Consider the following 23,019-nt stretch of genomic DNA (forward strand, 5'->3'; position numbering starts at 1 on the left):
TCATGTGGCCCATAGTTGCATATTTTGGGCTTGTTTTCATAGACCTGGTTGCTATTTCTCTCGCAAAATCTGATTTACTCTGTCTCTATCTTGGTCGTAAAGTCTGACTTTAGATGTATAGTAGCATCTATGTTAGTTTTTTATGCCTGCAGTATTCCCGCCGATTATATATCTCTGTTGTCGGGCAGAAACCAACATGTCCAAAATATAAACTTTTCAAGAAAAGAAACGACACAATACTGCCTCATCAAAGTTGGTATGGTGTCTTTATACATTGTCTTGTATGTGTCCTTATATTATCATCACTTTACTCAAATACAGCTCAAGCGGAGTTCAGATTATTTATTTTTTTTAACAAAGACGTTTATTTGCTTTTCTGCAGAGAAAATTCACAATGTACAAATATTTTAAGCAGATAAACTAAAATAAAAACACAAAAAGACAAAAAGAAAAGACAAAACAGAAAAATACCACAGAAAAGAAAAACAAACAGGACAATTCGGCAAACATATTAAGCAACAGATTAAATCAGATTTAAATATTTAAATAATTAAGTATCAGGACATTCACTTGGAGATCAAATATAACTAGTTACAGCACAAAGAAAAAAAAAAAAAAAGAGTTCAGAGTTTTTAATAATAAACCTGAGTTGGAGTTGGTTGGCGATTCTATTCTTAAAAATGTTTTCTAAATCCTAACAGTTTTTTCAAAAATAGCAGATCTACAAGCTCATAGCGCGGCACTCGGTGCCGCGCTATGAGCTTGTATATCTGCTATTTTTGAATAGCCAAATAAATCTAAAGTGACACAGATGCGTTCCAGGTCTTAATAGGTTAATTGACAGTTTGACAATCCAATGGAGTTAGGAGGTTTAGTCAGAAGCGTCTTTTAATACTTCTCATTGGTTCAATATTTGTCAGACCCACACACAGACATAAAGGGTGTTCAATAGCATTGACTTATTGAAGAAAATAAAAAAAGTTGATAGTTGGTTTCTGCCCGACACCAACGATATACTATAATATTCATCAGCTTTGCTGTTCTTCCCCTTTCTACAAAAACAAACCCAGTAACAGACCCTCTCTTTCCTCTTCCAGCCTTTCCAGAGTGGGTGGAATACATCAACAGCACAGAGAGAGACATCAGCAGCGACTACACGTTGTCCTGCGTCGCCAATGGCAAACCAAAGCCACGCGTCAGCTGGATGAAGGACGGCACGCCGGTAATATTCAAAGTCAATGTTGTCCCATGATAGAGCCGTTTTGGCTGCAGTTGTTGTAAAAAAAAACTGCAAAAAAATCCCCAAACAAAAAACCCATATACAGCGCCGGCAGCAGGTCACTTAGAACAGTGGTTCTCAAACTTTTTCATGCCAAGGACCCCCAAAATGATATGTATTTGGCCGCGGACCCCCATCTAAAAATGTGTTGTTCCAGGGACCCCCAGAAGCAAAGATTTGAGTTACAAATGTTGGCTTTAAAAAATATATATTCAAAGATTTGCACACATTTTTAAGATTTTTCAAAAATAGCAGATCTGCTATTTTTGAATAGCCAAAGTATAAAAGGTCATAATTATTCTGATGCTATATTTACACATTTTTCTGGGTACCCCCTGGAACACCCTCAAGTACCCCTGGGGGTCCCCGGACCCCACTTTGAGAACCAATGACTTAGAACCCACACACCCACTCGGTGGCACCAGCCGGAGTAGTCAGGGTGGCACAGTCCTGACAGACCGCTGGCACCGCGGGGACAGGAAAGTACATCTTGTTTTCTGAGAGGGTTGCCAGCGTAGGTTGTGTAAGCTCTCCATAGTAACAAGCCACCACCAAGGCCCTGAACTAAAAGTGTCCCTGGGGAGCAGCCGGTGTGCTGGCAAGCGTTGTGCGGGGAGGCCGTTTCATGTCGCTCTCCCGCTCCATGCATCATTATGCATTAATGAGGTTGCTCTCCCAGTCAAATGAAGTCACTGTCATTCCCACAGCTGTCATTTGTGTCGCCGCGGGTGCAAACGGACCATTGCAACACATGACCGTGTCAACTGGATTCTGTTATGAGATATCGTCAAGAAGTGCAGGACGTCGATGCCATGTTACATGCGTTCTCCTCTTTCATTTTGTTTTCCTGCAGTACGACAAAAAAAGATTGCAGCTCACAGGCTTGACGTTTCAAGATTCAGGGATATACCAGTGCACAGCAGAAAATCACCACGGAATCATCTATGCCACCGCAGAGCTGCGTGTTATTGGTGAGTAAACAGCACAGCCGCTGACTGGCTGAGTCAGAGGAATATGGGGGTGATCACACTCAGACCCATATCTACAGGCACAGACGCTTCAAAAACGTCTTGGCAAAACAGCGCATCGAAGAAAACAGCCTGTGGAGTGGACCTGCGTCTGTAACCAGATGATCAAATAATGAATCACAGGGCAAAAATGGATTCAAGTCGACATCATCCCCTAAGGATCACTTACTCACTTTACAATTAAAATATACGCCCTACTACATTGTCAAATTAGATTTGAAGTAAAAACAACGTTTAGTGGAGCAAGACATGAGAGTACATTACCATATTCTTCTCTGGTTTATTGGTCAATGTTGCATACACAATTCATGCTAGAACACGATATTGCAACACATGCTAGATCACACAGTATTTAAACATCTATTCATGTAAATGACATTAGCAAGGATTGTGATGAATAACACAAGCTGTCCCACCCCAGAATGTGCTCCTACGTTTGAACACAACCCAGTGAAGATGGTTCTCGGAGCCAAAAACAGCCGGGTTATTATCGCGTGTCGACCCAAGGCGGCACCCAAGCCCACCATCACCTGGAGCAAAGGCACAGAGCTTATCTTCAACTCAACCAGGTCAGTATAGCGTCTCATCATGGCCCTGTAAGGCTGCTGTCTGCATTGTTGTCTCTGAGGAGGACAAAACATGCACATTTATTAATAGGGCAGGGCAACAGATCATTTTAAATGCTGGAAATTCTAAATAGTGAAAAAAAAATACTTTACCCAAATCCAGCTCAAGTGGAGGTTTTTGACCAGTAAATGAGGAGTTTTTATTATGTCCATCATTGATAAGAATGACGAAGTCAGACGAAAAAAAAAAAACTATTGATGGATAGGAGGTTTAGTCAGAAGCGCTTTTTAATACTTTCCATTGGTTCAATATTTGTAAAACCCACACACAGACCTAAAGGGTGTTCAATAGCACTGATTTATTAAAGAAAGTAAAAACATTTAAAAACTGAGATAGGAGATTTGCGCCCGACAGCGACGATTATGTTTGATAAATGTTCTAAATTGAGTTTGAACTGATAAATCTGCTCTGCACCAACATCTAATGATCTGTGACCGTGACATAATCATCCAGTTGAGTAGTTTTGTGGTATCACCCATGCTCCCTATAAACAAATAGTCATTTGTCAAAAAGTCATTGCATTTATGTACAGTAGAAATGCTTATTAAAGAGAATTTACAAATACATTTGGTTTTAAATGCCAGAATCTCTGTGTGGAACCTGCAGGGGCCAATAAAAAAAAAAGCCTCTGGTGATAAACCCGCCCCATATTTGCATACTGGGCCCTGATTGGTGCCCCACAACTTCGGGGGCAGCTGAATCCAATCACAACCGAGCGGGGCCAGACTAATCTGCCGAGGACTTTTCTTTTTTTTTGCACTGGCAGATTTGTCTGGTTTCCAGGCTAAGTAAAATACACTACATGTACAACTAGCTACTTCCTCCACTCGTCATGTCATCACTGTGCAATTCCAATTTTAAGTACTGTAGGCCTACATATAATGATATAAAAAAATAAACTGATATTGCTGTCTAGATATGGACGTTGTCCCTTATCTGTTGGCCTACCTTTAAGGCTTGAGGACGCACCGTTTATCATAGTTCACACGTCTCCTTTGCTTTAGTTTGAATTCTAATTTTCTTTTTCTGCGTTTGACACATCTGGGTCACAAGGATGTAACACATAAGAGCATTTAGTCTGGGAAATCCCCGTTAGCAACAGCATCTTTCTCGCACACGATCAGCCAGTCTAGCGCCCTGAAAATCTGCAAAGTGGTTTTGTTTAGCAGTGTGAGAGCTGTGACACGCTGTGCTCTCTGTCACTGCCTTGACGTTAAACCCCACCTAAAGCTGCTCAGTATTAGGGAAGACAGAGTGAGTTGTTAAGCCCCCCCCCCCCCCCCCCCCCAGCCTGGCGCTCCTCGCTGTCGAGTCAACTTTAATTTGAATTCACCAAGAATACTCCTCTGCCACCATGCAGCCATCAAAAAGTGCGACTCCTTACCCTCTTTCAAAACCGCCATAAAAGAGCACCTGTCTGCAATTTGCAACTGGACCTAGACAAGTCTTCTAGCTTGCCAAAGGAAACGACCCCCCACTGTTTTTCTGTAATTACACTTTTACTGCTCCTGGTGTTTTCTTGTATAGTATGTCCTTATGTGTCTTGATGAATTGAATACACAGGACCACAATGTTATCCTTTTAGTATTGTATAACTGCACCTCTGTACTTTTTGCATATAAAGTATTCAATTAATCAGTCCCTCGCTCCAACCCCAGCACCCCCACCGTGATAATTGTGTTCTCAGGATGAGTGGGGCCAGGCGCGGCTTCTGATTGGCTGAAACGGGGGTAGGGAGCGCTCGGCTGTGTTAGCTTGGACCGCGTGCGAGGTGGTGTTGACGTGTCGGAGGTACCGAGACCATGGGGGGGGGGTGACTATAAGGGGGAGGGTGGTGGGGGGGGAGTTACGATATGTCGCCATTCGACATAACTCGAACGGCGCTGAGTCGGCCTAGTGGTTCAAGTCCGCTTCAAACTGCACGCCTCCGTCTGGGCTGTAAAACAAGCGCTCCCGTGTCCCGCACATCCTAGGGAAACAAATGACTGTGAACACAAGGAATGCAGGGAAATAATTATTAGTCCCAAGGTTCAAGGTTCTTTATTGTTACATCTTGTGTACGGGTACATAAGGCTAAAATGAACTTTTTACAATAACATGATAAACAAGTTGTTGTTGACATAGCCTCTAATTAAATTATATTATAATTGAATATTGTATTTTACAAGTTCAGGTGATTTTATTATATTAACCACTTTAACCCTGTCATTATCATTGTCCTTATAAATGAAAATTGTCATATAAAATATATATATATATAAATAGGTAAAAACTCTTTTTCTGGATTTGAATTCTTTATTTATTTTTATATTTTCTTTTGAAAATAAGGCTCAAGTATTTCATACTCCCTTAGGATAGAAAGCAGAGCGCTCAGAGCACTTTCACGAGCTTTCATCATCTACACCACATCCATAAAACATGTTGGCCTCCTGACCTTGGTATTTCTACCTTTCATCCCTCACGCCGTATCTCTGCATGTCAGCATGTGGTGGTGAAACCTCAGCCTCTTCCTCTCCTCTCTCTGCCGCAGGGTTTTCATCTGGGACGACGGCAGCCTGGAGATTCTCAACGTGACGCGGGCGGACGAGGGGAGGTACACATGCTTCGCCGAGAACGACCGGGGCAAAGCTAACAGCACGGGCTCTCTATCCATCACAGGCGAGTACTGGCTGGACCCAGCTCATTTCAAGCACACACGTGCAAATAGCCTACGGTGTTGCTCTTGGCGCGACAAATGTTGTTGCTAGGGTTACTGATAGTCCAGCTGTTGTCGACATTAGCGGGGCAGCTGTTCCTGTCACCATCCGTCTTCATCCGCGGCCTCTAGACCTCCAGCTGTCCTCTGAGTGTCTGAGCAATGGAGCCTCTGGTCCTTGGATGGACACTGGTGGGGCTATTAGTCAGTGCCCAAGGGCACAGGTGACAACCTTAGATCAAATGCGAAGAGACGTGACCTTTTTTTCTCAACCCAGTCCGGAGTGTAGGAGACTTGAGAGCTAACGATTGCAAAGTCTGTTCATAAGATGTGTACTGTAGGGCTGTCACCTCATCATAGTGGAATGATACAGTTGGCTATAACCCTTCAACCGCTTAAACCCTACATACTTTGTTGTCCGGGGTCCCCCAGGGATCTATACTAGTAGGCCCCCTCCTTCTTCCTCTAAACCAAATCTGCTTGCCGACAATAGCTGTTCTCATACGCTCGAAAGGTTTAAGTGGTCATTTCTGCTACTCGATATTACAAATGTAAAATCAACATGTTGGGTTCTCAACCTCACCAAGCTGAAAGGGCTAGTCTCTGCGTGGTTGTGATTTACAGAATTGTCGATTGAATCAACTAATTGTTTAGTTGCCAAATTCCTATGACTATTATTTAATGTCTTTAGTCAAGGTCAGCCCTAAGGATAATTCTCCTCATGTTGACACACCATGCAATGTAATAGCAGATGCCCTGCTGGTATGAAGTACCACTGACTACATTATCTTTGTTGGTTATAAAGCTCTTTAATGCCCCCTTCTGTCCACATGAGAGCATTGAGCTACTCCACCCTTTTCTCATAAACAACCATAGAGATTGATCAGCTATTCATTTAACCCTATATACTCCGTTATACTTATAGCGGAGTCCCCCAGGTCTCTATACTAGGTAGGTTCCCTCCTGTTTTCTTCACCGAAAATAACAGATCTTCAAGCTCACAACGCGTCGTGTTGTGACACTTGCAGATCAACTATTTTCGAATGTTCCGCCCCCAGGATAGGCGGACGCTAGGGTTCAAGTGTTCAAAGACGGCACAGGGCTACTATAGATAAGCTGGGTATTTCTCGTCCAAAACGTGGACCGACACATTCTGTGTTGAATTTCAAATCACCTGCATGAATATGGCATCACCATCTGCTGCTCCTCATCATCAAAGCCCACCTAATCATCAAAGCCGAGACGCTTTCATCCCTCCACTCCAGGGGTCATCACCATGCAGGCTTCTGATGGACATTTTCATCAAACTTTTTCCCATGAACATACAAAATGAGTATAATAATATAATTTCAATAATATAACCAGAAACACATAGACCTAGCCCTAAATGTATACTAGTGATAGTGTTTCTGTATCAATTAAATCTGTCCTATTCTGAAGAAAACCTAGAGACTTGCAAGTAAGCCACTATATCGTCTCTGTTGGGTGAAAACCTCATATGTCCAAAACTGTTTGGTTTCAAAGGATTCAAATTCAAAAATAGCAAAAGTAGCAGATCGACAAGCTCGAAAGTGACACGTTTCGATACTTACTCGCTTTGATACTTTTGTGGGACGCTGTAGTGTGATCAAGTAGTGCATTCATTTACGAAAAAACACAAAAAGTTAAAATATGAAGATAAGAGGTTTCTGCCCGACAGCAACGATATATACTGGCTGTATACAGGCAGCAATGCAGCATGGTCAAAGTCTATTCCGTGTTCGGTTTAATTGGGTCTTATCAGTACAGTCAGCGCTTACATGAACAAAATAAGAACATTATAATGAATGCCACGGACACATTTTGTCCTTGTATACGGACACTCTGATGACCCCTGCGTCCACTACCCTTTCCTCCCACAGATGCCACCAAGATCACGCTGGCTCCGTCCAATGCGGACGTGACGGTGGGGGAGGACAGCCGGATGCAGTGTGCCGCGTCTCACGACTCCTCCCTGGACATCACCTTCGTCTGGTCCGTGGACGGCAGGGTCATCGACCTGGACAAGGAGAGCCAGCACTTCGAACGCAGCGCGGTGAGAATCATGTCACGGCACGGTTCAACCTGCGGTTTCACAACAAACCGTGTGTTCCAGATGGCTTTTTGAGTGCTTTGCCTGATTCCAGTTCAGTTTTCGAACCCGACCACAAAGTATCAGGACTCCGGGGTTCTAAACTTGGTCCTGGAGACCTTCCAGGTCAAATGGTATAATTAAGGAAAAATGTTGAGGTCACACTGATGTCCAAGATGTTTTCATTGGAATACCTGGAATGGAAAACGTTTTTTTTTATTTTTTATGTGACTACAGCAGCCATTTAGCATGCCTTCCCCGAGTAGCTCAGACTGATGTTGCCCTGTGCACCGTATATCAGTTTAATAGCAATATCCGCTCACATCCATTATCGTTGACATGGCCCCGCTCTCTCCTGGTGCAGCCGCCCCCTAACCGTAAGAAGCGGTTAGCATTTCTCATTTGTCCCTCCGCCCTACGCTGGCCAAGCGCCATATCATGATTATGATTGATGACGGCCCGTTTCTGTACACAACACTTATTTTTTTCCCTGTCACAAAAAGGGGGTATGTTCCAGTTAATGCCACTTATGTGGTATCAGCAAAGCCAATATGACTCATGCAGCATGTATACTAGTTAACACAGTACCAAGTGTCACGGGAAGATGTGTTCTCATAAAGGATTGACCTTGGTTTGGCGGTCAGCAGCGAGCGTGCTCTTTCCCCGTGTCGAATTCCGTCCCTTGCCTGTCAGCTCTTAATGAGGCGTTGGCCTAAAGCTCCCTCCGGTTCACTTAATTGGAAGACCGAGGTTGATATCTCAACTTCCCTCCTGCCTTGGTATGGGTTGAAGTCCTGCTACAGCCGTACGTACTGTACGCCTGCTGGGCTGTAAGCTAAACTAGCTTAAGTTGAATCTCTGAGTGTTTCACAATTTATGATCATGTCAGGTTTTAGGGGTGATGAAAGTGATGAAATATGCATCACAATAGGGCTGCAAAAGTTAATTGAATGAATTGATGCAATCGATTATGATAAATAATTTAGTTATTTCGCATTCATTCGTTTATGTATGTACATAAAAAAACGTAATTAAAAGAGTAATCAATTGTAAAATCACTAAGCAAATAATCAGTAGTCACAGCGGTAAATTACAAACCACAGTGCTTTTGACACACTAGAGGTTCGGGCCGCTACGCTGCCCTCACACCGCCGATCTGAGATCATCCGACCAATATGTCTGAGTCATAGTGTCAGAGTACCCGTTGTACCTGTCTGTCCGTGTCCCTTTAGTGCCCATATATGGAAATCTCTATCTGTCTATCTACCTGTGTCCCTTTTACTGTATGCCCATATATGGAAATCCCTGATGTCATTAGCCTATACCTGTATATTGGCATGCCAAAATTGCCCATACTGTATATGGGTATATTGGTTGGATCGGTGGTTCTGGACAACTGGATATCCATATATGCCCATATATGGACATATTGGTCGGATCGGTGGTTTGTTTGTTTATGGTTATGCATGAGTCAGAGTGACTTAGCCATGGTCCTGCCTATATATGGGCGTATCGGGTTTGTTTATGGTTATATCTGAGTCACGGTGGTGTGGCCGTGGTCCACCGGCTGGCCTGCCGGCCCTCCCAGTAGCCAATTTTAATATAGGATAGAATGTTTGGACCGTATAGTCTGTGTTGAGTGAAACTGGCTGTAGGCTACTCATTGAAGGGTTGCCTGTTGTCCTCCTGTGTCCAGAATGGAGGCTCCAGTGGGGAGCTGCTGATCAAGAACTCCCAGCTGAACCACGCAGGTCGTTACACCTGCTCCGCCCAGACCCCCGTCGACAATGTCTCCTCCTCTGCCGACTTGGTTGTCAGGGGTGAGTCATACACACACTTGAACGCACGCATACACACACACACGCACACACACACACACACACACACACACACACACACACACACACACACACACCCTCACAGGAGTGACAGAGTGGGAAAGGATTCATGTAAAATTTCACGCCCTCGTATCTGCTCTTTTAAATATTAATCCAATCTCGTGTCATTCGTCACTCATGTCTGGAGTGTAATAAGTAGTATAAGTAAGGTCTGTCAAACAATATTAAATTACACTCCTAACGCAAGCGCTGGCATTTTATTCAACATACACTGCTATGATATCCTGCGCAATGAATGTACTATATAATATTCCTTCCGTCGTTGTGTCTGACCTTGAATATTGTTTGAAAGTTGTGTGTGTGTGTGTGTGTGTGTGTGTGTGTGTGTGTGTGTGTGTGTGTGTGTGTGTGTGTGTGTGTGTGTGTGTGTGGGGGTGTGTGTGTGTGTGTGTGTGTGTGTGTGTGTGTGAGAGAGAGAGACAGAGAAGTAAAGCACACAGGTTATGTTCTCCAATACACAGTCAAATCGGTGTTTATCCAACTCCAAAGAGCGTACAAAATGTAGCCAAATGGACCCTTATACGGTTCCATTTGGCTCCGTCGTTCGTACGCTCTTTGGACTTAACTGTTTAACTGTGCGTGCGTGTGTGTGCTGGAGGACGGAGGAGTACATCTTGCCAGCGTTACCAGACCATAGCCTTTTTGCCGCTGGTTAATCTGTCAACCCAGAGGCTCCGTGCGAGAGCGGAGAAAGTAGAAAGCCCTGGAAAAAAACGCTGTGGAAGGAAATGCCTCGTGTCCTGCAGCTAGGTCAACCACAGGAGATGCAGACACAGAGGAAGCACATGTCGGCCAGCCTCACACATTCAACTTAACACATTACATTAGCAACTGGCTGCTAGCATCCCCCAGGAATGGTCTAGAGCAGGGGTCTTCAACAGGGGGTCCGGGACCCCTAGGGCAATGGTTCTCAAACGTTTACATTTCAAGGTCTCCCCTTAACTCTGACAGTGTACAAATGGAACCAAATGGACCCTAACAGGTCCATTTGGTTCCATTTGTACACTGTCAGAGTTACATACTTGTAAGGGTCAATTTAGACGCCCCTAAAGGAACCCGGAGAGTCCCTGAAATCCACTTTGAGAACCACTGCCCTAGGGGGTCCTCAGACTACAGGACTACAGGGGGGGTCGCCAAGTCTTTGTGTGATAAGAACTTATTATTATTATTTTTTTATTAACCACTTGAACCCTAGCGTCCCAATTTTGGGGGGAACATTTGCCGAAAATAGCAGATCTACAAGCTCACAACTCATCGCACTGCAACGCGTTCTGAGCTTGTAGATCTGCTATTTTTCGAGGAGGTTCTGTGTTGAGGGAAAAAAGAGCAGACCAAGTACAGAGCCAAAGGTCAAGTTTACATACTGTAGCATTGAGGGTTTAAGTGGTTAAATATACATCTATCTATCTATCTATCTATCTATCTATCTATCTATCTATCTATCTATCTATCTATCTATCTATCTATCTATCTATCTATCTATCTATCTATCTATCTATCTATGTCTGTGTACACACACATACACACACATACACACACACCCCCCCACACACACACACACACACACACACACACACACACACACACACACACACACACACACACACACACACACACACACACACACACACACACACACACACACACAGTGTATATATGGGCCTATATACGGTACGCCTCTATGAGTTTTATTTTTAGATTGCATGTCGTCCTGGTAACAGTAGCAACCTGGAAGATAAATCCTTTGGAATGGAAAATGGTGACAGGACAGATATATTGTTGGCCACGCCATTGCTATTCTCTTGATCAACATCGGATTTCGAACTCGGGTCCTCGTGACTCACAAGGAGCATTTGGTCCGTGCCTTGGCACCCTCAAGTTAGCCCTGGGGTTTTCTGAATTATAATGCGCCACAATGACATGGGTATGATGAAATGAAGTTATGTTTCTGTGACATTCATCAGAAATGAAGCCTCATTCTTACACCCAACATGAATTTAGACACTTGGTCATAGGGTCAATAATATGGTAGAAAGAAAAGACTTCACGTTGACACTAATAAAGGGATGTTATTGTAACGACTGAGCATGAGTAACATATTGTGTCAGATTAGATAAGACTAAACCCTGTGGGAACACTGCGGCTATCATTTTCACATTACTCAATACCAGAAATGTGTTGGCTGCAGTGACAATGCAAGCAGGCTGGAATACCTCCAGAGATCTCCCATCTTTCACCACAGCTGTTTGACGTGGCATGCCATTGATTGCGCTACTTGTTTCCCCCCCGACCGCGCGTGCGGATGTCGACAAGTACGAACCCAACACCGGCAACACACTCTAAGGGCCTTCCACCGTGCGCTTGTTATATTATGTACTTCCTGGATGATTCATCATGCTCCTACTGTTTTCACCCTCCACACATCCTGATGAGTGAGTGCCTGACTTAACCCTCTCTCCCTCCGGGCCCTGAAAGTAGCCCAGTGTTAGCGGACAAAGGGCCTCTTCAGACAGCAAAACTAAGAGCTCTAAGAGTTGGTGATCCGGTCGGCGGTGATCCCTGTGGTGCCCTGGGTTTGCGATGCCGCCCTCCCTCGTCGCCACGGCGACCGCTGTCGCTTTCAGACCAGGCGTTGACAGACGGGCCAGGTGAACACGCTGCCGCCGTGGCTGCGCCGTGACGTTTTCCCAGAGTGGAACCAAAACACGGTGCCCCCCCCCCCCCCGCCCCCCCAGGGGCCACTCCTAATGGAGTGCCAACTGCCAACAGTCGGGAACGGAAAGAGGGGAGAGATGAAAGACAGCCATTTATCAACAGGCAGATGAGGAAGTGAATCTGATACGTGAGATCGGCGCGGCCAAAAAACACGCCTCTGCACCTGTAGCTTATTATTAGTAAGGGGATTTGAGATAGGGCGGAGAGCTGTTTTCATATGCCGGGGCGTGTGTTATGGTAGTGTACTGTTACAGGTCTGGAACCAGTGCAGGGTTGAGTCATACCCTGTGATCTCTCCCTGTGTCTGTCAATGGCACCAATATTTATTCACGAGATTTTGATTTGATTTGCGAATCGTGCTTTGTCAAGATGCCATTCACCAAAAAAAAGACTGTCGGCTTGCGCTGACAGTCGTGCTCGTCTCACTGACTCCGACGGGCCGCGCGGTCTGTCTATTTTTAAGCCCACAGGCACAGCGTATAGCGTTTCTGTCCACACAGATACATAGAACATCTGTACAGTACCTCATCCGTCACAGTGACGGTTTTCTCAGAAAAAAAGTCCTTAGTCTGCTTCACTACTGCTACAACTTCTCTTCAGGGAAGCGGCGTGGAGGCTTAAGGGCCCCTCCGGCTCTATGTCTAATCGCCTTAGTTCTTCAGATTTGTATTCTGTGACAGAAATGCAAAAAAAGGAAATCCTTGGGCTGATTTCTGGGGGCTGTGGGTTTGGACGGCTGACCCCCCGACACAAGTCTGGGTTTTCTATTAGGCCATCGTTTTACTCCAGAAGAAGAAGTGAGAAGAGCAGAGCACCCAAGGAAAACACCAGATTAAAAAAAAAAAAAAAAAGCTGCACGCCTCAGGCTCAGTTAATATACTAGTATGTCAATGGGCCCCAGGCTCTAATGCCTTAATCCATCAATCTCAGCTGATGTCTTTTAAAGAGGGGAGTTTGAAGTGCAAAACCTACAGAGGTTTGAAGTGCTGTGTTTGATATGCATCACATACTGTACAGTAGCTGTCATTTTTGGGGTGGGAGGATTGGTGTTTGAGGCATAAAGTGGGTTTAACCACATGAACCCTAGCGTCCTAATTCAGGGGCAAACATTCCGCAAAAATAGCTTGCAAGCTTGCAATGTGTGGTGAGCTTGTAGATCGGTTTTCGGCGAAGAGATTTGGTTTTGCTGGGGGAAAAAAGGAGAAGACCTATAGAGCACTGGGGTCAACTATGTGATTAAGAGTTGAGGGGTTTTACAAAGACTTTTCCTCTGAGCATGAAATGGAAGTTAGCTTCTTTTGTAGCCACTTATTTCCACGCCTGCGTCATTGGAATATGACGGCCCGTTGCTACTGCTAATACATGCGGTACATGACGAAGTTGCTGTCGTCAGACAATGTTTATGGAAGAAACGTGTCCCCACTGACGGTTTATCCTCCTCTCCACTCCTTCACACCTCTACCCCCACATCCTTTCCTTTTCCTTTTTCCTCCCTATAGGGCCCCCGGGCCCCCCGGGGGGAGTGCGGGTGGACGAGATACGCGAGAAGAAGGTGAGGTTGCAGTGGAGTCGTGGCGCAGACAACCACAGCCCCATCTCCAAATACAGCATCCAGTGCAGGGACTCCTTCTCAAAGGAGGTGTGGAAGGAAGCCACGACATGTGAGTCGCTCCGGTCCACTGGGCTGCTTAAATAAACCTCCGCTACCTTAACCCATTAAGACAGGGAACGCATCGGTGTCATTTTTTATTTATTTCTTTGGCTATTCAAAAAGAGCAGATTTATACAAGCTATATATAGACATATACAACAAATAGCAGATCTACAAGCTCATAGCGCTGCACTCGGTGCCGTGTTATGAGCTTGTAGATCTGCTATTTTTTTTTAATCGTGAAAATTCGTGATATATATATATTTTTTTAAGCGAACATTTTTAACTCTGTTACAACTTCTGGGGGGGGGGGGGGGGGTCTGGAACACAATATTTTGAGATGGGGGGTCCACGGCCAAATACATATCATTTTTGAGAACTACTGATTATATGTTAGGATTTTGTAGAATCCCCAGAAGCAAATATTTGAGTTACAAATGTTGGCTTAAAAATATATATATATTCAAAGATTTGCACACATTTTCAAGATTTTTCAAAAATCTACAGATCTACACGCTCATAGCGTGGCACTCTGTGCCGCGCTATGAACTTGTATATCTGCTATTTTTGAATAGCCAAAGAAATCTAAAATGACACAGGCGCGTTCCCGGTCTTAAAGGGTTAAATAAACCTCCGCTACCTTATTGCTCAGCTGGTGCTATATATAACGTGAGTCAGACACAGAGATAGACCCTGCAGTGCGTGGGTTGGCTGGTGTTTCTTGAAAAGATGGGTCAAATGTGATTTTGGGACGCCACAGTCGCTCAGAATACAGGACTTTATCTCCCCGAAATAGAAAATTCATTGTTGTTTCGTGGACATTTTCTGCTCACTTACAACTCGTCCTGTATACTTTTTTAACACACGGTGCTATTTCCCCTGAAACCTTGGCGCTGTAAAAACGACAACTGTGTCTTTTTCTCTGTATAGCTCCTGCAGATGTCGAAGGCAATGCAGAGGAAGCCACTGTGGTGGATCTGATTCCCTGGACAGAGTACGAGTTCAGGGTGAGCGCCACCAACACCCTGGGCATAGGGGACCCCAGCAGCCCCTCACCTAAAGTCACCACCAAGGATCATTGTAAGGACATCAGAATCAGAATCAGGTTTATTGTCACATCACAGGTTTACAGAAGCAAAAAAGTGGGTGAAATTCGTTTTCGTGCATAGTTCCCATCGTAACGTTATTTCCATAGAAAGAAGGAGGGGAGGAAGAAGAGGGGGGAGGGCAAGTGGAAAAGGAGATCAAACAAGAGAAAAAAAAAAAGAAAAAAAAACTATTATCTTGTTATCTACATATTTACACTAGTACCTGAGATAAGATATAAAAGGTGCGTGAGCATAGCAGCAATGTACTGTATACTGTGCATGATATACTTATGGACGTTAGTTAAAAAAGCACAATAAAAGACAAAAGTCAGTGCGTTATACATGGGACTAAGGTGCAAAATGTCAGTGTGTTTCGACCGCATAATCCACATTCTGTAAAGTAGACTGACACTGGTATAATCCGCAAGTAGGTCCATGAGGAAGAGCAAAGAAAGAGAAAAAAGAAGTCACTTGTACCTGGTGTACGACACATAAGGGACTATAATGCAGGGGTCTTCAATGTTTTTCAGGCCAAGGACCCCCCTAGCTGAGAGAGAGATGAAGCAGGAGATGCTGCAGATTAAATCTTTTTTATTAATAGATTTAATATATAGCTTCATAGACTTTGTTTGACAGCGCTGTCATGTTGGATTCATGTTAAAGTGTATTCAGACATTTAACCACCTAAAGCCTCGACACTTACTGTAGTAAACTTGACCTTTCACTCTGTACTTAGTCTGCTCTTTTTCCCCTCTGCATCAAACCTCTTTGCCCGAAAATAGCCGATCTACAAGCTTCTTTTGTAGCCTCTTATTTCCACGCCTGCATCTTTGGAATATGATGGCCCGTTGCTGCTGCTAATATACTGTAAATACATGACAAGTTGCTGTCGTCAGACAATGTTTATGGAAGAAAGTTTATTCTCCTCTCCACTCTTTCACACCTCCACCCACATCCTTTCCTTTTCCTCCCTTTATTTTCTTAAAGGGATAGTTCACTCACAAAATGACTTTTTTTCTATCGATTGCACACCCCATGAAGCCTTGAATTCATGGAGAGTTTTTTGTTTTTGTCGCATTCCCAAGCCCATAATTTGATGACCAAATCCGGTTTTTGAAGCAGCTCCGGTAAGAGACTCAAAGTGTCAATTTTTTGGTCTCCTACCGGAGACATCTTTTCGCCGGTCATCAAATTATTGGCTTAAGAATGCGATAAAAACAAAGAAATCTCCATGAATTCAAGCCTTCATGGGGTGTGTAATTGATAGAAAATATGTCCTTTTTGGGTGAACTATCTCTTTAACCACATTAACCCTGGCGCCCCTATTTTATAAGCAAAAATTTATTTATTTTGTAAAAACAATTTGGCACGTTGTTGAAAATAGGTCTTAAGTGATTAAGTTACCCCAAAGCAATCTGAAGTCATAGTGGAGGTAACTTCCGGGTTGGCCTACAAAAAGACATCTTCCCTGTAGCACTCTTTTTCTTTTCTTTTTTGACAGAATTCAGTCATACCTGAAACTTTGTGCAAATGCAGGAAGGGTTGCGTGTTTTCTTACGATTCAGTTTTCCATTTGAATATTTAGTCATTATTTCATTCGATCCCTGTTTTACTTTTTACACAAACTATTACTGAGGGATTGAGTCAGCAGAAATTCCATAAGAGACGTCCTACGACACAAGCACACGGTGCCAAATGCACCACATGAACCTCGACAAAATGAGCACTTTTGGTGAAATTGTACACTGAAATTTCAATTATAAAATGGAAATCACAGGCCTACAGTAACCTCATTTTTAAAACAATAATCCTGGCCAGAGTGGAGACCGAGCAGCTAGAATCTCGGTGGAGTGAGACCCAACTCCGTCTCCCTCCTCCCACATGGACATTAAGGTGTTGCGTTTGGCATGGGACACGGGACATTGATATTGTATTTGCAGGGGATGGATGTTTCTGTAGTCGGTGCCAGGGTTCAGGGTATATGGGCCTGTGTGGGTTGGCGTTGTTTGTATGGACTCTCAACATGTGGGCTCTGAGCTCTGGCGTTGCTGTCTCATTGTAGATCCTGTGGTGGCGCCCTCGGACATCGGCGGGGGTGGAGGCACCGGCAGGGAGCTGACCATCACTTGGACGGTAGGTCTGGGGCACTTTTTCCACTTTCCTCCTGTGTCTGTCTCTCTCTCTCTTTCTGACAGAGTTGGGAAATGCCACAAACTTAGTTGACCAGACATGTCTCCCCATCTAAAAGCACTCAGACAAAAAGAAGGAGACGATATCCTGCTTTTCAGCTGACAAGGTCTTTGAGGTCAACTCATTTCAAAACTTCAACAATGTTAAATGCCTATACTATATATTTCCAGGGGGTTAAAGGGCAAGACCACTTTGGTAAAGGTTATAAAGGTTAGGGTTGTATAGTTACCTTGCCATTATGTAACTCCAAAGGTGGACAAGAAATCTAAAATAATTGCTCCAGTAATTAGAATGGATATTTCAAAATATGCTCCTCATTGACTTCCATTGTACGGTCATTCTTTTAGCCCGTAAACAAACTTATACAAATGATTCAGACAATATAGAACATCACCAAACCCAGTACTGTTTCCCGGTGTTAAAAAAAAACAACTTCCCGTTGATTTCAAATAAAATTTTGATTAGGAAGAAAACCCGGACTGTTGACTTCTTTGATACTCAATTTCAAGTCAATTGTACATTTTATCATTGCTTTTAACTTTTTAGTGTTTTTATTCTTACTGTTCTTATAGTTTTTTATTAATCTATTTACTTGTCGCATTGTCATTTCCTGTACTTTTATTTGTATCTTTACTGCTGTTATACTAATTGTGCTATATTTGATATAGCCATTTTTCTTTTGTTGTAATTTATATATCTATGTATTCTTCTTTTTAATTGTATTTGATTTCAATTGTGTCCTTTGCATTACCTACCTGAAACCTGAAAATGAGGATTTGCTCTTAGTGTGTTACTGTGTTTCCCGAGGTTTTAAGTAAATCAAATTATGAAAACAATGACGATCATCACCGTGCAGAAATGCAGGTGTCTAGTCTAGTCACTTTTTAAACACCACGCTGTAACACGGCAGCAACTAAAGCTACTGTAATGGCAAATCATTTTCCTCACGGACAACTCAAACCCATCACACCGCAGAGCGTCCATGACAACTGAGAAATAAACACACACACAAACAGCTGTAAGAGCTTTCATGCCTGTGGATAATCTCTCACCCTACAGCCATAACACAGTCAAAACAGTGATCGAACTGAGCTGTTATCCTCCATCTGCCCGCTACGCCCCTTTATGGATTGCCATAGCTCTCATGGTCAAATAGCCTCTTTGGGCTTGGCAGAGGCTCCCCCCGCAGCTCAATTCCTTAGCAGCTGGAAGATGAGGCCATGCGTTTTAGAGGTTGGCGGTGCCTGACGCAGGCACGTCTCACTGGACATAATGGTGTGACTGTGAGATCACAGTAGTCTGCACAGGAGAAGATGACACACAATAAAATAGAGAGACAGAGACGGTGCCAACCGAGTCAGTCAAGTGTCATAACGTTTTAACCACTTAAACCCTATATACTGTACTTGTATTTCAGATGGCGCAAAACAAAAATGCAGATCTACAAGCTCCCAACGCAATTTTTGAGCTTGCAGATCATATTTCACAACATTCACCTATTTTTGACCAATGTTCACCTATTATGCCCAGAATAGGAACGCTAGGGTTCATGTGGTTAAGTTAAAGGGATAGTTCACCAACAAAAAAAATCGATTAGTCACCCCATGCTGGAGACTTGAATTCATGGATATATTTTTGTTTTTGTCGCATTCCTAAGACAATAATTTGATGACCAGCGGACCGGTTGGCAGCGGTTCCGGTAGGAGATACAAAGGAGACTCTTTGTGTCTCCTACCGGAACCGCTGCCGGTCATCAAATTATTAGCTTGGGAATGACAAAAACAAAGAAATATCCATGAATTCAAGTGTCCATGGGGTGACTAAGCAATAGAAAAAAATACCTTTTGGGGGTGAACTATCCCTTTAAATAACGTTCGGCAGTAGAGTCACGCTTCAGTCTATGTAAAAACGACTGACTGTGGTAATGAGCCCTACTGTACTTTTTTTTGCTAATCGCTTTGATGGTTCCCGGTGTCATTAGCCTGTGCAGCCACAGTACTACTATGGGGGCAACTTCGGTTACATCTTGGCCTTCAAACCCCACGATGGCTTCGAGTGGAGAAAGGTCACGGTGGCTGATCCCCAGGCGAGACGATATGTCCACAAGGATCCCAACATTCCCCCCCTGACAGAGTTCGAGGTTAAAGTGAAGGCTTACAACGACAGAGGAGAGGGACCCTACAGCCTACCAGCCTTAATCTACTCTTCACAGGACAGTAAGTACTACTGACCCCCACACCATACGATCATCTCTGAATCATGTATGCGTGTTATTTGTCGTAGAAAAAAATCACGTAAGTAGAACGATCATCTTGACTAAATTAAACAAATTAAGCACACAGAAAAAAAACACCTTTTGGACACCTGAAAATGTTGTTTTGTAATATATGTATGTTGAACAGTAATAAACCGTAATGGAGTTTCAACTTTGGAAGTGAGCAAGCTGTAGCGTGCGGGGGGACAATTACTCTTCTAAATAATGCCAATTAAAAGCAATTAAAAAACATTTATTGTACATCTGAGACACATTACGTATTAACTTAATGCATTAGCGTGTGATCACTTACAGTTGTTCAACTGGGCGCTATGCCTCTGCTTTCAGTGTTTAAGAAGACATTTGTAGAACCCCCAGAAGCAAAGATTTGAGTTAAAAATAAATTGCTTTAAAAAATATATGTATTCAAAGATTTGCACATATTTTTTAAAAGAATAGCAGATCTACAGGCTTGTATATCTGCTATTTTAGAATAATAAAATAATGGTTGTGGCTAAAAATCTAAAATGACACAGATGTGTTCCCGGATGGGATAAGAGAGAGTGAGAGACATTGAGGGATCCTTCAATATGCCAACACTCTGCTATTCCATCTGTCAGTGTCAGGTCACTTACCAATGCTGGTGTGCTGCAGAGTAGCATCCACTCAATAGCAATTCTCCTCTATAAATGCGAGGAATTTTAATACCCCCTGAATGCAAACCCATCTTCCCCTCTACCCCTCCCCTCCTCCCCCTGCCTTCAGCTGGAAGGGGATTATCATGATCTATGTAGCATGAACCAGAAAGCTGATAATTTGCCCAAGGATGCAGAGCATTTAGCCCACTTATTAACTTCCACTGACAGACAGCGGAGATAACCACGGGGCAAAAAAAACTAAACAGGCGCAGCGCGTGAGCTAGCTGTCTAGGTCGCCATGTCTCTTTGCAAATAGGGGTGTATGTGCATGCACATACAGTATTATGCACTTTATGTGCGTGCATGTCTACTGTGCATGTGTGGCTGTATGGCTGTGTTGCTTGTGGTTGGGTGTGTGCAACCCACGTGACACTGTGTATGATGGGCTTGTTGGGGCTGTGCCCAGTATGGAGGTTAAACATCTGAGGACAGGTTCTTGGAACGGATGCTCTACACCTGAAGTGTGCCACAGGCCAATAAATGGCATGGCGAAACATGTCTGCTGGCCGAACAAACAAAGAAACGTGGGCAGAGAGAGAGAGGGCTTTCTATCACTGCACTATTTCCACTCGGTGACGAATGTACATTAATGAGAATGTGTGAGCAGCACTGAATTAGTGCATTAGCAGCATCTATAAACATGTACCGTAGGCATAAACCAAAGAACAAGCACTGTGTCGGTTTACTTCACAGTCCGACCTCTAATGGATCCATTAGAGTGTATGCTGTACATCCTGATGGCATTACGTATTCACACATTTACTGTAAATGTAAGACTGCGTTGATATATCCGACAATACCCTCTGAGGGGTATGTCTTCAATAACAGTTGTCTCAGTCTGACTTCTATGGTAAATATACTTGTTTGCCGTTAGTGAGAATTGTGTGTTTTGAGCGCTGCTTGTAAAGAAAGCTCTTTGAGCTGCTGTACAAAATAATGATAATCAACTTTATTTGTATAGCACCTTTCATGACATGAAATGCAGCTCAAAGTGCTTTACAGAGCAAGAATACAATTACAGAAAAAGTACAACTAATTTAACAATAAAGCAAAAAGAAAAGCAAAAGCATAAAACAACATTCAAATAAAAGCAAAAAGGCAGTGAATCAGGCAAAACATTGAGGACATGAATAACAACACAGAGATTTAAAAATCAACTAAAAGCAAGCGTGAAGAGGTTTTTATTTGTATTTCTTCCATGTCTTGTCTCCAGTTCCCGACGAAGGCCCCGCCATCGTAGAGGGCAGAGCTCTCTCTGCCACGGAGGCCATCGTATGGTGGCTGCCCGTCCCTCAGACCAACATAGACGGATACCAGGTCAGTCCAGAGTTACCGTGGTGTGTTTGGTCTGTAAAGCAACAAAGAAAAAGGATACAGATACAAAGCGATTGACCTGTTTCTGTTAGTGCATTATGTATAATTTGCCAATGCCATGTATTATATATTTACAGTTTAGGACTGCCAAACCATATAAACATATTTGTTAGTTAGTTAATCTAAATTAACCTCATAATTAATTGCATGTTATAATTACTGTACATTGGGAAAAATATAATTGTAAGAGCCACCCCATGACTAAATAATGCAATAGTGAAGTGCAATTTAAATGCCCTTTCTTTGAGATATATGTGCTTAATATGTTTATATAATATTATTTGATATTATAGAACATACATTGGGAAACCATATTTTTTCCACACACAAAGTGTATCCATTCACTTTGTTTGGACACTGCTTTCAATGTTGAAACAAAATTGTCAGACTTTGTCAGGGAAGTGGTAATCTTTCTGTCTGCCAGGACAATACAGCAGGATTGAGTGTCTGATTAAGGGGATTGTGTGGCTGACTAGTAAACATTTAAAGGCAGTTATGCTGTTTCGCACTATGTAATGTATTACCTTTGTAAGCTTTGAGAAAACAAACCTAATTGGTGTGCTGACTTGTTTAGTGAAATGGACCGTGGCGTGACTATACCTTGTCTTAAACATGATTAAAGCTTTAGGTTAATGTCTGCGCAGTGAGCTTGTTTAGTCTGTTGTTTAAAATGAAACTAAAGTCTCTTGGCAACAGACTGCATTTTATCATACTAATCAATCATATTACGCAACCTGTTATTTTCTTGAGATGTGCAACGGTCTGAGAAGGTCTTCTTTTTTTTGACACTTTTGTCATGCGACATGTTCCAAAAAGCTTAAAATGGCTATAAGAGTGGGAGACAAATCCAGTGTGGGTGAAGGGAGCATGAAAATGTCTAGCAATAAAGATTTTGAACTGCAGTATGTGCTTTTGTGTGTGTGTGTGTGTGTGTGTGTGTGTGTGTGTGTGTGTGTGTGTGTGTGTGTGTGTGTGTGTGTGTGTGTGTGTGCGTGTGCGTGCCTCAGTCAAATAATATTTAGAAATATGTTTTTAAATGTTCACACAGTACAATTTGCATTTGCAAGTCATAACGAAGGGTTTGTCCATACTGTCTGATTCAGGTTGAAGGTTATTCATGATGACTGTTTGGACTCAGTGTACTGTACTATATATACTGTACCTGTGCATCCAGGTAAAGTGCTGGAAAAAAGGACAAGAGGACAGCGAGTCGGGAGCCCAGAGGACGGTGGTCTCAGGAAAGGACAACCACACCAGACTGGAGGGCTTGAAGGCCGACTCCATCTACCTCATTGAGGTCCGGGCCTACAACGCAGCCGGCTATGGGCCACCCAGCCAGCACCTCCTCCAGGTCTACACCAAGAAAGCCCGTACGTCACCTTCAAAGTGGCTTTGTGTGTGTGTGCAGATAA

The 23,019-nt window shown here is 43.3% G+C and overlaps 1 protein-coding gene across 2 annotated transcripts in view; it reads left to right on the forward strand.

The window, feature by feature from the left end:
- cntn1a (contactin 1a) overlaps positions 1-23,019 on the forward strand; it is a 121,191-nt gene that overhangs the window by 91,981 nt on the left and 6,191 nt on the right. For both annotated transcript variants that reach the window (XM_080437566.1, XM_080437567.1), the window contains exons 10-21: positions 1,098-1,222; positions 2,133-2,250; positions 2,729-2,876; positions 5,465-5,592; positions 7,531-7,703; positions 9,436-9,559; positions 13,852-14,013; positions 14,934-15,083; positions 17,154-17,224; positions 19,263-19,497; positions 21,447-21,550; positions 22,782-22,977. In XM_080437566.1, the coding sequence (XP_080293692.1) occupies positions 1,098-1,222; positions 2,133-2,250; positions 2,729-2,876; positions 5,465-5,592; positions 7,531-7,703; positions 9,436-9,559; positions 13,852-14,013; positions 14,934-15,083; positions 17,154-17,224; positions 19,263-19,497; positions 21,447-21,550; positions 22,782-22,977 (1,734 nt within the window). The remainder of the gene's footprint in view (positions 1-1,097; positions 1,223-2,132; positions 2,251-2,728; positions 2,877-5,464; positions 5,593-7,530; positions 7,704-9,435; positions 9,560-13,851; positions 14,014-14,933; positions 15,084-17,153; positions 17,225-19,262; positions 19,498-21,446; positions 21,551-22,781; positions 22,978-23,019) is intronic.

Source organism: Gymnoscopelus braueri, assembly GCF_963280865.1.
Source record: "Gymnoscopelus braueri genome assembly, chromosome: 9".
Taxonomy (NCBI): Eukaryota; Metazoa; Chordata; class Actinopteri; order Myctophiformes; family Myctophidae; genus Gymnoscopelus; species Gymnoscopelus braueri.